At 38.6% G+C, this 12,816-nt stretch overlaps 1 protein-coding gene across 1 annotated transcript in view; it reads left to right on the top strand.

Moving 5' to 3' along the window:
* EFNB2 (ephrin B2) overlaps positions 1-9,861 on the top strand; it is a 46,710-nt gene extending 36,849 nt beyond the window's left edge. The window contains exons 3-5 of the mRNA XM_077158645.1: positions 3,726-3,818; positions 4,527-4,640; positions 6,144-9,861. Coding sequence (XP_077014760.1) covers positions 3,726-3,818; positions 4,527-4,640; positions 6,144-6,532 — 596 coding nt within the window. The 3' untranslated portion in view covers positions 6,533-9,861. The remainder of the gene's footprint in view (positions 1-3,725; positions 3,819-4,526; positions 4,641-6,143) is intronic.
* The last annotated feature ends 2,955 nt before the right edge of the window (positions 9,862-12,816 follow it).

Below are 12,816 nucleotides of genomic sequence, written 5' to 3'. Positions count from 1 at the left end.
AACATTTCTAGTGATTTTTAATTTTATAAAAGTCTATTTTTTCCTTGGGCCAAGAAAAAAAATGTGGGTACTAAAAGCTTATGTATAACCATGTTAGTTTTTTCTGTCTCTAAATGGTGAAATGCAGTTTCATCCTTTTAGGAATACTATGATAGCGATACTATGTGGCTGCATTAGATAATGCTGCTAAAGAGATACAAAGAAAAACTAAATATAACAAGGTGACTATTTATTTTTATTCCTTTTCTAAGTTAAAAATTCTCAGTACATTCAGATCAACAATGAAAATAATTGCAAAATTGTCTTCTGAAATGGAAATAGACTTTATTCCCAACCATTAGCAATTTACTATTATTTTTCAAATCAGCTGCTAAACCTTTTAAAGTTTCTTGGTGACTGTGGTATTGCAGTAGAAATGAGGATTTTAATCTTGGTGTTTTACCTGGGAGTTCACTGCCAGTAAAGTTACACAATCAGACAGCCATTGATGTTGAAGAACATTTTGGCTGTGTCATTGCTCAAGGCAGGAGGCGTTCCAACTTAGAACTCCACCTCCTGTTGCGTATGTAGTAGAGGAAAGAAAAATTAATGTGACTGATTTTCACTATGGAATCACTATATTTCACTATAAAATAAGTTGAATCAGTCTAGAATGATTTTATACTTGCTGTAAAATTGACCTTCTGTATGTTGACGTTTCAGTTGGGACTAACCTCTTAAAACAGGGCACTCACATGACAACTTAGATCATTTTTAACTTATGGCAGAAATCATTCACTGAGGAACATCTAGTATTTTTATGTTTAGTGCCTTATTAAACAGCCAAGTATTGGGAGAACTATTTTAATAATAATGATGATTTTTTTCTCATCTTCCAATAACTGTCATAATTTACCAGTTGAGTTAAAGGGTGAAGAAGCAGAATAAGGAATATTGCCAAAAAAGCTATCACTCAAAATATTCTGCCCTCCATTGCCCCTTCACTACCCCTCCACAACCTCCCCTCCCCAAAATGAGCAATAGTCTGTGACTTCAGAAGGACTCTGAAAAGGCAGCATCTACAGATTTTCATTTATTCAACTCCAGTTCTTGAAAGCTTTCTTTACCAAGACATAAAAATGTTTCAGCTGTTAAAGACACAAAACAGTTTCATTCTTATGAAACAGTTTCCCTCCTACTATTTTATAGTCTATGGATGTTAAATTATAGATTATGATTTAATTTGTACACTTTTAGAGTTCTTTACATTTGGGGGTGGTTCAGATATCTTGTTGGGTAAACCTAGGGGTTTCCATTCAAAGGCACTTATAGAAAAGGAAATGACCTACAAATTAAACTTTAAAAAAAAAAAAAGACCTCTCAAATTACATATCCCTCTTGTGACTCCAGTTTAACAACATAGAAATAGTCAGTAGTTTTTACTGCAGCAGATGCAGTCTTGAATTATATTTACAAGTGACTCTTCTCTGCCATGCCTTGCCTTATCTTTTCTGGCATTCATTTAATTTTTGTTTCTTTTGGACCTGAATCTTTGACAGCTTTTTTCTTTAAAATAAGAAATTCTATATGCCTCCCTTTCCTTCTGTGCACTGCCTTTCAGATCTTATTTTTATCATTTGTCAACTTAGTGTGGAAAGTTTTTAGCAAGGACAAGTTAGGCATTTAACTTTGAGTTTTTGTACAGTAGACTTATGCATGTGGGTACACTTATGTGTATGTAAATTTGAAAACATTGGGGATTCCACTTGAATTAAGTAAACCAAATGTTTGAAACCACCAATCGAATAAAAAGATCAATTTTCCACTATTTTTTCTATGTATCCCAATTTTTAAGGACTATCGAATGAAAAAAACTCTAAATATGTGATTGAAGATTATAGCGCTGCTCGAAATTGTTCAGAAATAGCATCTGTTCATCAAAATCCATACTCTTTTAAGCCTTTGTGGGGAAAGGATACTTTGAAATTTAGGCCTGTATTTGGAGGAGGGAAAAGAGAAGGATGAAGAAATGAAAAAAAAAAGTTGATTTTTAGATCCACAGAAGCATAATAAGTTCAAGTTGTAGCTGATATTTCTTTTAACTTATCTGTCACACATTTTCTTAACACTGCAAGAGAACACTGTCCACTTCTTAAAAACTGTAACAAACTGTTATGGCCCCTAATTTTTAGAATCCCAGGGAAGGTAGTTGGTATAATAGAATGGGTTAGGTTTTCACTAGAGTATTACCCAGTTTCCCAGGGGAAACTCAGTGTCAGCAATAGCAGAAGCGTGAGATATGGTTGTGAGATGGTGACATGCAAGCAGGCATTCAGATAATTGAAGAGCTATTTATACATAGAAGAGGCAGCCAGTTTTTTTTTTTTAAAGGAAAACAGCAACAGTAAAAGCCGCTAATTCAAGATGACAAAGACAAGTGAATAAGTGCCTGATTTTCTAGTCAATATAATTAAACATAACATGCATATCCCTACTGTAATTGTATGTAGAACTTGTATGCTGACCCACTGCCTGGAAAACAACCCCATTAAAAGAATGTCTTTATATTTAATTTTATCTCTTTAAAAATACAGTGTTAGTAGGCAAGACTTAATAAATAGTCAAAAGGTATATAGAAAACTTTTGTTTCTTGCTCCTTGAACTTTAAAAGAACGAAAATGCCTAGCACTCTGTACCATCTTTCCCCTTCTCCAACTTGAAGGTAATTTAAATCCTGTTCCTTAGAAAAGTATTTGCAATCAATCATTTTACAGCTTTAGTTGCAAAGCTACTTAGAGAATCCACTGTCCTAAAGAAACAGAACAAGAAAGTATTTTAATAGAAAAGAGCGTAATCTATTTTTTTTTTATACTGAAAATGTTAAATAGTTCTGTCCTTCACCTGCCCCTCACCATTGAGGTGGAAAGGGAATCGAGTTGGTGAACCGGAGGCAAGTGATAGCTAGAAGTCGTCACCTTACACCTGGGGTGACCACGGTACCATACAGAGCAGTGGATGTATATGGGTGACCACTCTGTCCCTCCAGAGTTTTCCTACAAGTGGTAGTTTGGCTGAAGAGTTTGACCAACATTGATGTTGGTAGTAACAGGACACTCAGTCTATCCTGTTTACAAAACGATGAAGAAAACTTCAGAATTTGAGGATCAGAGTTCTAGTAGATCAGGAGACAGAGTCTCTTCTTAAGTAAGTGTAAGGCTGGAAAAAAGAAGAAAAAGGGATGTGGGCGGCTCCTCTCTTAGTGTTTACAGAACTTGGATACTTGACAAACAAGGAGCATCAAGCTAATTGTTCTTGAAACAGGAAGTCTGTATTAGAGGAAACAGGTGTTGTGTGATGATTGCCACTTTTTGAAATTGCCGTATTAACAACTTTGCTCTTTTGAGCTTGGCCCCAAAATAGTTGTTTTTTTTTTTCCTTTTGGAGGATGCTGTCCCTTTTGTCTAGAGAATAATACTGAATCAGTCAATTATGAAGGAAGGAGAAAGTGCTTATGTAAATCTGAAACCAGATAGCGTACATGCGGTAGTGTTTATAGTATCCATTTTTCTTTATTTCTTTTTTTGTTTTTTTGGCTTTCAGCATTCCATACTTTCAGAAAACTTGTGACTAAGAGTGAATTCTTATTTTTCAAATTGTTTTCAGACATTTCATGTTCATGTAAACTTGGCTTATTGATTTCCTGATTTTTCTTTATTTTTTGTTTTGTCCATTTTATTTTTAATCAGCTACATCAAATGGGTCTTTGGAGGGCCTGGATAACCAGGAGGGAGGGGTGTGCCAGACAAGAGCCATGAAGATCCTCATGAAAGTTGGACAAGGTAAAGACCATCTGCTGCTTCATGTAGCCACTGTGATCTGGTTTAGACCCCCAGCTAGTGTGGCATCAATGTTGAGAGCACTCGCCTTCATTCACTCTTCTCTTTAGTTTTGAAAGCAAATCCTCACTGCACCTTGAGCCACTGACAGATTTCCTCAAGTCAATATAATAAACTTCTTTTAATGGAGATCTCTCCAAATGGACAGGTCAGCCAGGTAGAACGTCTATTGCCATATATATGTTTTTCTTCTTAGAAAGCAAAATGCCTCTTTGGTTTAAAATTGAAAGATCCAGAATGTAATCTAAGTTTCTACAGTTTTGCGCATTTCTGAATCTTGACTACAGAAGAGTTCATTGTGCTTTTCCTCAGATAGATAACCTATTGTGCAGAAAGAATTATTCTTCTAATTAGAAATTGGTATAGTCAATCAACTTGTTCAGTTAAATTGAAATGTCATCTGCAATGCTTTGCCTGCCAAATGCAAGAATCCCTATAGTTTCCACAGATGGCTTCACAGTCTAAACCTCTGAAATAACTAGTATAACTACTTTGTCTTAAAAGGAAAATTATATTCTTGTATCTCACAGTAATTTGCATAAAGAGTCTTATCTTCATTGCTATTCATGCCTCTTGAGATATGTATCCAGCTCATAAAGCTAGATATCATCAGATGTCTGTGCTGTCATTAATCATTTGTTTCTTATATAGATGCAAATTCTGCTGGGTCAACCAGGAGTAATGATCCAACAAGACGTCCAGAACTAGAAGCTGGTACAAATGGAAGAAGTTCAACAACAAGTCCCTTTGTAAAACCAAATCCAGGTATAGCATGACCTGTATGTATGGAGGTCTGTTTGCATCATAATCTTAGCATTATCTCAAGAGGTAGAATAAAGTCGGGTCCTTTTACACCGGGAGGATTAAGCAGTTACAAAAGTAGGTGACCTTTGCTCTCAGTTAGTTGTTGTTAATTGCACTCAACAAGAACAAAGTAATTCATTCCCGTGAATGCCTTAGGTTCAAAAGAGTAGGCTTCATTAGAAGTAAGTACCAATTATTGACATTAGTCTCTCAGACCAAAGTTATTTTCTTTCTCTTCTTGGCTGGTACTTTACCAAGCTCGTTCTCAATACCAGTTTAAAGCTGTTAATGTATATATAATTAATGTTCTAATCTCTCATCTAATTATATCTAATCCACAAAGATCCTAATTGATCCTCTTCTAAATTTGAGATAACATTTAAAATATTGCATAATTGCACTTTTTTTTCAGATGGTTAGCATCAAAAACTTTTCATATTTTCAGTGTAAAATAACGTATTCAACTGATTCCTGACAGAAGTTTAGAATACCTGGTAAAACTGCTGGCTGTCTTTTAGCTTCATTTTTTTCAACCACCTTTGAACAAATAGCTATGTATTTATTGCCACGCTAATGAATTTTTTATATAGTAGTTGTCGAGCAGACGTCAGCAGTTTTGTATTAAAGATCTGCATGCCTGGTTGGTAGTCATGTAAATTTAGCATCTGCAGCAATATTACATCTCTTTCCAGGCGTCAGGAAGGGAAGTTGTTATTTCTAACTTTCCATGACAAGATGTGTCAAATTCTTGTGACAAACTGATAAATGGATAATATAATGATGCCAGGCAATTTTTTAGTGCTTAACATTTGGGTTGGCAGTCTGTTCAGTGTGAGAGTTTCTGCTGCCTTCCAAATATATTTTAAGTGTAAATCAAATAATACAAACGAGTTACGAGTTGAACATTTTCCCAGGTCCCTTCACTCCTTCCACGTTCTCTTGCTGTTCTGCCAGTAGGCAGGGCTTTCCTTTCGAAGGCAGGCGGTTTGCAGACTCACACGAAGCCGCCATGTGTAAAGTGAAGTGGATAGAAGAGCGGGAGGAGGTTAGCACTGAAAACTGACCTGCGGAATTGGCCATTTCCTTTTTTGCCTCCTCGCCATTGCCTCAGGCTAGCCAACATGGGTTAAAAGAGGAGGCAAGATCAAGGGCTGGCTGTCGCAACCAGTCCCCGCGGTTGATGGATGATGTTGTATGAAAAGAAAAGAGCGTAGTTTGGGAGCAGCATAGAAGTCAGACCTGGAGACACTACATCTTGTTTCGTATTGATTGCTGACTTCTGCCGTTTGTATTTTAGCGATTGAACGAGGTAATTGGTTTGTCAAAGTTTGACTGCCAGTTAAATCTTTGGTCCTGCTTAGTTTTCACATTTTTAAGGGTCGTGAAAAATAGCCTGTGGGCACTCAGGACAAGGATAACATTTTCTCTCTCTCCCCCTCTTCTCTTCTTCTCAAATCCCTGTAGGTTCTAGCACCGACGGCAACATCGCCGGACACTCGGGTAACAATATCCTCGGTTCCGAAGTGGCCTTATTTGCAGGGATTGCTTCAGGATGCATCATCTTCATTGTTATCATCATCACCCTGGTCGTGCTGCTGCTGAAGTACCGGCGAAGACACCGGAAGCACTCGCCTCAGCACACGACCACGCTGTCGCTCAGCACGCTGGCCACCCCCAAGCGCAGCGGCAACAACAACGGCTCCGAGCCCAGTGACATTATCATCCCCTTAAGGACTGCAGACAGTGTCTTCTGCCCTCACTATGAAAAAGTCAGCGGGGATTATGGGCATCCCGTGTACATAGTCCAAGAGATGCCTCCGCAGAGCCCAGCGAACATTTACTACAAGGTCTGAGAAGACTCGGGCGGTACCTTTGCTTTCCCAGAGGCAACTTACTGTTCGGGCGCTGCCTGTTGAGGGTTTAATGACACCTGGCGCCCGAGGACTGACTGAAGCACAGCGGGGGAGAGGGAACACCCCTTCTCAGAAGAGCCTTGTTGAGCTGGACAGCTTCCCTAGTCTGTAGAATTTCAGCCTCGGTGAATGAATATACTCACCACGAGCTGGAAGACTGTTTGTAGAAGATACCCATTCGGATTGCTGGACTCTCCTTACATGTATCACACTCTAAGCCATGTGCTGCAGTAATTCAGGCATACACAAAAGCCAAGGGAAGACAGAGTGATTTGTGGACAAGAGAAGCTGTGAGCATCCCGGGAGGGTGCCCTAGGATGCCACGTGCGGAAATGCAGTCTGCTACTCCAGCGTGCGCATCTCTCTGCGTGCGCACTGGACTTGTCCCACGGACCTCTGGCTACGTAAGGCTTTCAAAGATCTCTAGCTTTTAGTCCATCACTGCTACACTCCTTCTGTTCTGTAGGGCTCTGCAGTACTTCACAGGAGATTCCCCTTCACCCTGCATCCTGCATCACTAATGGAACACTAATGTTTGGAGTTGCTTACTCCATCCATTTGCAAACAACAGCTACACTTGAATGGGTAATACATTTATGGAAATTGTATTTGGTAATAAGGAGCCTTCCAGCCAGGATCTAGGCTGACAGCCGAGGGAGAGACTAGGAGTTCGTGGACAGGGGTGGGGTGGGGAAAAGGGCTGCTGCCGTTGCAGTTCAACACTGCTGCCTCTGAAACAGAAAAGTTGGGAAGAAAAACAAATTAGGTAGCACAGCACTTTGGTTTTGTTGAGATTTAAGAGGCAAGTAGGAGACACAACAACACACGCAGTGGATTGGGGTGCCTCTGAAGGAGTTCACTGTTCTCACAGCGATGCACAGGGAAAAAACGGTATACCTCTTTGTTGGGTGGAACAAAGGGGTATTGTTGGTAAAGGAATGGGCTTGGAGGGAAGGGAGAAAGTAGGCCGCTGATGATATATATTCGGGCTGGACTGTTGTGGTACTGGCAATAAGATATACAGCTCCGAGGCTGTAGGAAAGTCAGTCTGCTTGGATGATTTCTTTTAAGCAGACTCAGCTGCTATACTTATCACATTTTATTAAACACAGGGAAAGCATTTAGGAGAATAGCAGAGAGCCAAATCTGACCTAGAAGTTTAAAAGCCAAAGGTCAAACAGGCTGTAATTCCATCGTCATTGACGTTATTAAAGAATTCTCATATATAAAAGGTAGGTCAGATTTCCCCCGCCCCACCTCTAAATGCCCCCGCCCCGATCGAGCCTTACGACACTTTGGTTAACGGCGGTGCTGTCTGCGCTGCGAGGGGCGCAGGGCAGGTACTAGGGCTGGGCCGCAGCTCCCCGGCGCTCTGTTTCCAAGTAAAGCACATATGGGAAACCTCCTAGAGTCCTTAAGACTGAAATAAATTATGATGTTGAGGGGGAGAAGGAAGATAGGACTTATTTATAATAGGTATATAGAACACAAGGGATATAAAATGAAAGATATTTACTAATATATATTTTAAGATTGCACAGAGTACACACCACAAGATGTGAAATTCGTTGGTGGCAATTAAGTGGTCCCAACTCTCCGTGCATTTAAAAAAAAAAAAAGATTGGACAGCTACTTTTGGGGAAAAAAACACCATCACTCCCAAAATAACAATAATGAGAGCAAATACAAAAATAACGAAGTCCTCTGAAGGCATCTCACGTCACAGTGGACTAGGAAATACAGGCCCCCAAATACCAGGAAATCGATGTTACTGCATCACATATTTAACAATGACAAGATGTTCCGGCATCTATTTTCTGTGTTGTGCTTTCCCTTGCCTTATGGGCTGAAGTGTTCGCTAGAATCCAGCAGGTCACACTGAGGGGGTTTCAGTTGAAAGTGAAGCTTTTGCTCCCTCCTCCTCTCCTTCCCCTCCTCCCCCTCCCTTCTGGGGGAAAAAAAAAAGAATAAACAGGAAACCTACTTTTTATGTGCTATGCAAAATAGACATCTTTAACATAGTCCTGTTACTATGGTAACACTTTGCTTTCTGAATTGGGAGAAAAAAAAAATGTAGCGACAGCATTTTAAGGTTCTCAGACCTCCAGTGAGTACCTGCGAAAATGAGTTGTCACAGAAATTAGTATTCTCTATTTCCTGAACCTGAAAATGATGTTGGTCCAAAGTGCGTGTGTGTATGTATGAGTGGGTGTGTGGTATACATGTGTACATATATGTATAATATATATCTACATATATATTATATATATCTATATCATATTTCTGTGGAAAGTTGCCATGGTGACCAACCACAGTACATATGTAATTCCTTCCATCACCCCAACCTCTCCTTTATGTGCATTCATACAAGATTTTCTTGTGAGCCATCAAAAATTACTTTTTAGGATGGGGAGAGGGGCGAGAAGGGGAAACATAGGAAATAGTCTGATTTTAATGAAATCAAATATATGTATCATCGGTTGGCTACATTTTGGTTACATATGAAACTGTGAAAAATTGGATGAATTGATGAAGAGTTACCTGCAAACAATTGAAAAGTGTACTGTGCGTCTCTTTTGTGTCTGGTGCAGAATATGACAATCTACCAACTGTCCCTTTATTTGAAGTTGGTTCAGCTTTGGAAAGTTACTGTAAATGCCTTGCTTGTATTATCATCCCTAGTCACCCGACTTTGGAATTTGAACCATCATGTCTAAGTGAAGATGCTGTAAATAGGTTCAGATTTTACTGTATATGGATTTGGGGTGTTACAGTAGCCTTATTCACCTTTTTAATAAATATACACATGAAAACAAGACAGAAATGGCTTTTCTTACCCAGATTGTGTACATAGAGCAATGTTGGTTTTTTATAAAGTCTAAGCAAGATGTTTTGTATAAAATCTGAATTTTGCAATGTATTTAGCTACAGCTTGTTTAAAGGCAGTGTCATTCCCCTTTGCACTGTAATGAGGAAAAAATGGTATAAAAGGTTGCCAAATTGCTGCATATTTGTGCCGTAATTATGTACCATGAATATTTATTTAAAATTTCTTTGTCCAATTTGTAAGTAACACAGTATTATGCTTGAGTTATAAATATTTTTTCTTTCTTTGTTTTATTTCAATAGCCTGTCAATAGGTTTTAAATCTGCTTTAGTTCCACATTGCAGTTAGCCCCCAGAAAATGAAATCCGTGAAGTCACATCCCACGTCTGTTTCAAATTGAATTTGTTCTTAAAAAAATAAAATATTTTTTTCCTATGGAAAAAGTGCCTTCAAAGTATTTTCCTTTTCTTCTTTTTTTCTTTGAATTTTTCTTTCTTTCTTTTTTTTTTTTTCATTTGCCTCCTCTTCCTCTGTTTCTCTATAAATGTAGTTATCCAGAGACTTCTGTCCATAAACCTTTACATCCACACTTTTCAAATTAGGATATGCCCATAGTGTGGATATTAATTTTGCTAAGCATCATGAACCCACTACTTTCCCATAAAACTGTTGAGCTTGCATTTGACATAATATTGTAAAGTTTTATAAATTCCTGGTTATCTGGAACAGAAAATGTCTCTTAAGTTTCACCTGAACAGAAAATGTCTCTTAAGTTTCACCTGAATTGCAGTTTGCAGACCAACAAGATTAGCTGAGAGAGGAAAAGGAGGGAAATGTGCTTTTGTTACCGTAACAATTACATCCAAATTGAACTAGTTTCCAATCAACCAAACAGTTTGCTATCCAGGACTTCATTTTCCTTCACAGAATAATCCCCAAAGGAAAGAAAAAAAGTCAAACATTCTTTGCAAAAATTTAACATTGATGAAAGCACACTGGATTAAAGCAAGCGAGAGGCCAACAATGAATTTAACCTTAAAGTTCTCCTTCCTTGAGCTTCCCCTGGAGTGAGCCGGAAGATTTTCTAGGCAAGACTAACTTGCTCAAGGTTACACCCTAGTAAGTGGGAGAATTGGTATTTTCAGAAGCCACATAAAAGGACAAATGTTTTATGATCTCACTTGTATGAAAACACTAAACTGCAAATTTATAGAGAAGGAAAGAATGCTACAGGTTATGGGGGTAGGGGAGGGAGGGGAGGTGAAAAAGGGGGAGTTAATGCTTAATAAGGTACAGAGTTTCTGTTTGAGGGGATGGTAGAGTTTTGGTGATGAATGGTGGTGACGGTTGACAACACTGTGAATGAAATTAACATCGCTGAATAGTTTACTTGGAAGAGGTTAAAAAGGGAAATGTTTATGTTGTATATATGTGCAATATTTTTAAAAACTTTTAAGCAAAAGCAAAAAAAGCCCAGGAATTTCTGCTGAAAGTCTCTTTTGGAAATCAGGGATCTGTGCAGCATCCTTCTAGCACAGTTCCTATGCTAAAGAAATAATTGGTGAATAAATGATCTCTTTCATATAAAAACACTTCCCCAGAGGCCCACAGTTTTAGCTGATGTTGCTCAAATCATGGTTTCATCTCCTCCAGCATTTTATTCCACTGCACCTAACTGTCCCTTGGTTGCATATCAAAGTATAGGGGCATAATTTACAGCCAATAACTAAGCTAAATGCTCTTCCCTGGGTACCAAGATCACCCTTGATTAATCTGGGTTAAAGAAAAGAACAACAGCGAAGGATTGCATGTTCAACTTTCATTTTGTGGCCTCTACTACAATGTAAGTTACCAAATACACGTCATTGCATCTGAAGCCTTGCTTGTGAAACCAAGAGTTTTGAATTGAGTAAGCCAAGTTCAGCAAGAGGAAAATGAAATTTTCCAGTCATTTTCTGTTTCAATTGGGAAGGAGGAATCTCACGTACAGAAATTTCTCCCCGAAGTTGTATAACAAAATGCCGGTCATTTTGTCTGAAAGGTAGGTCCGCTGTTGGAACGTCATTGCACTCTCTCCACTGAGTGCTCTCCCGCCCAGGTGCTGGCCCCCTTGACTTTTCAAAACAGCTCTAGCTATTGTTGATTCCCCTTTTGGCAAAACAGTTACCCATTCAAACACTGTGATAAAGATTTGCACTAGAAACGAGAAAACAAAATCGATAAAATATCACTAGCTGAGTAGAGCTTGCTGTCAGTTTCTGGACCCATGCCAGAGAATTGACAAAAGAAAGAAAGAAAAAGATCCCAGAGCAGTAAAAATTATTTTCCTAATATATGTTTAAAAAAAAAAGGATGATTACCCTCATATTTGGAACAGTAGCAAGTAGGTCTCCAAGTAACTCAAATGGAGATATAATTGCTACTTCTAGGCCACGAGCACTACCCTACATCATCTGCTGCTGCTGCTTTTGTTCGTTTTTGTTTTCAATGGATTTGGGATTGTGTGTGTGACATTTACACTCCAGGCTCACTGGAAGGTAAATTTTCATTTTGTAATGAAAAAAAATATTTCCTACCCCTACTCGTTATAAGAATATCCATCAATGATTTTGGGGGGAGGGAGTATTAAAACATGATATTTATCTGTAATAAAATATAGCAAACCAGGTAGACAAATCAATTTTTGAGTGATTAAATTGTGCCCCAAATGGTACAGATACATTCAGCTCAAGCTTTTTATACTGTGGTAAATTGATTAGTGGAATCTCTTTAAAGCCATTCTTCATATGAAGTCGGTCATGTTTTAAAAACCAACCAACCCCCTCCTAAAAAATTTACCTATCTATATAAATATATGACATAAAGAAAATAATATCGGTAATACCAACACAGTTTATGGCCAGTTGTAGATAGCTAATAACAGTGTTAAATGAATGAAAGAGGAGACCCAGCTTCTAGCTCTTATTCTGCTATCGACTCACTCTGACCTTTTGGCAAATCCCTTTATTTTCAGTAGTCTACCCTGTAAAATGAGAGGATTGAACTTGAAGGCATCAAAGGTCACTTGTAGGATTTGAAGCAAAGTCATCATTATTTACAGGTGTGCAAATGTAGCTCCCTGCAAGCTTCTATTACTCCTGGCATCCCACAGGCAAAGCACTTAAGTATTGCTAAGGTGGCTCTTAGTCTACCTCCCACCCCTCTTTTCCCGAACCTTGCCCATCACCTACCCCCTCTTCCAAGAGTCTGCCCCAGGGCCTCCAAGCTCTGCTGCTCTCCATCCCTTCCTATGATCAAAATTCAAAAAGCTCCAATAACTAATAATTATAAATATTGGCTAAACTGGGAGCAGTACTCTTGTGCTTTCAGCTTTTTATCCCTAATTAAGTAGAATTTT

Source organism: Tamandua tetradactyla, chromosome 4 (assembly GCF_023851605.1).
Source record: "Tamandua tetradactyla isolate mTamTet1 chromosome 4, mTamTet1.pri, whole genome shotgun sequence".
Taxonomy (NCBI): Eukaryota; Metazoa; Chordata; class Mammalia; order Pilosa; family Myrmecophagidae; genus Tamandua; species Tamandua tetradactyla.
Note: the sequence above shows the minus strand (reverse complement) of the source record. Positions and strands in the feature narration are given on the sequence as shown.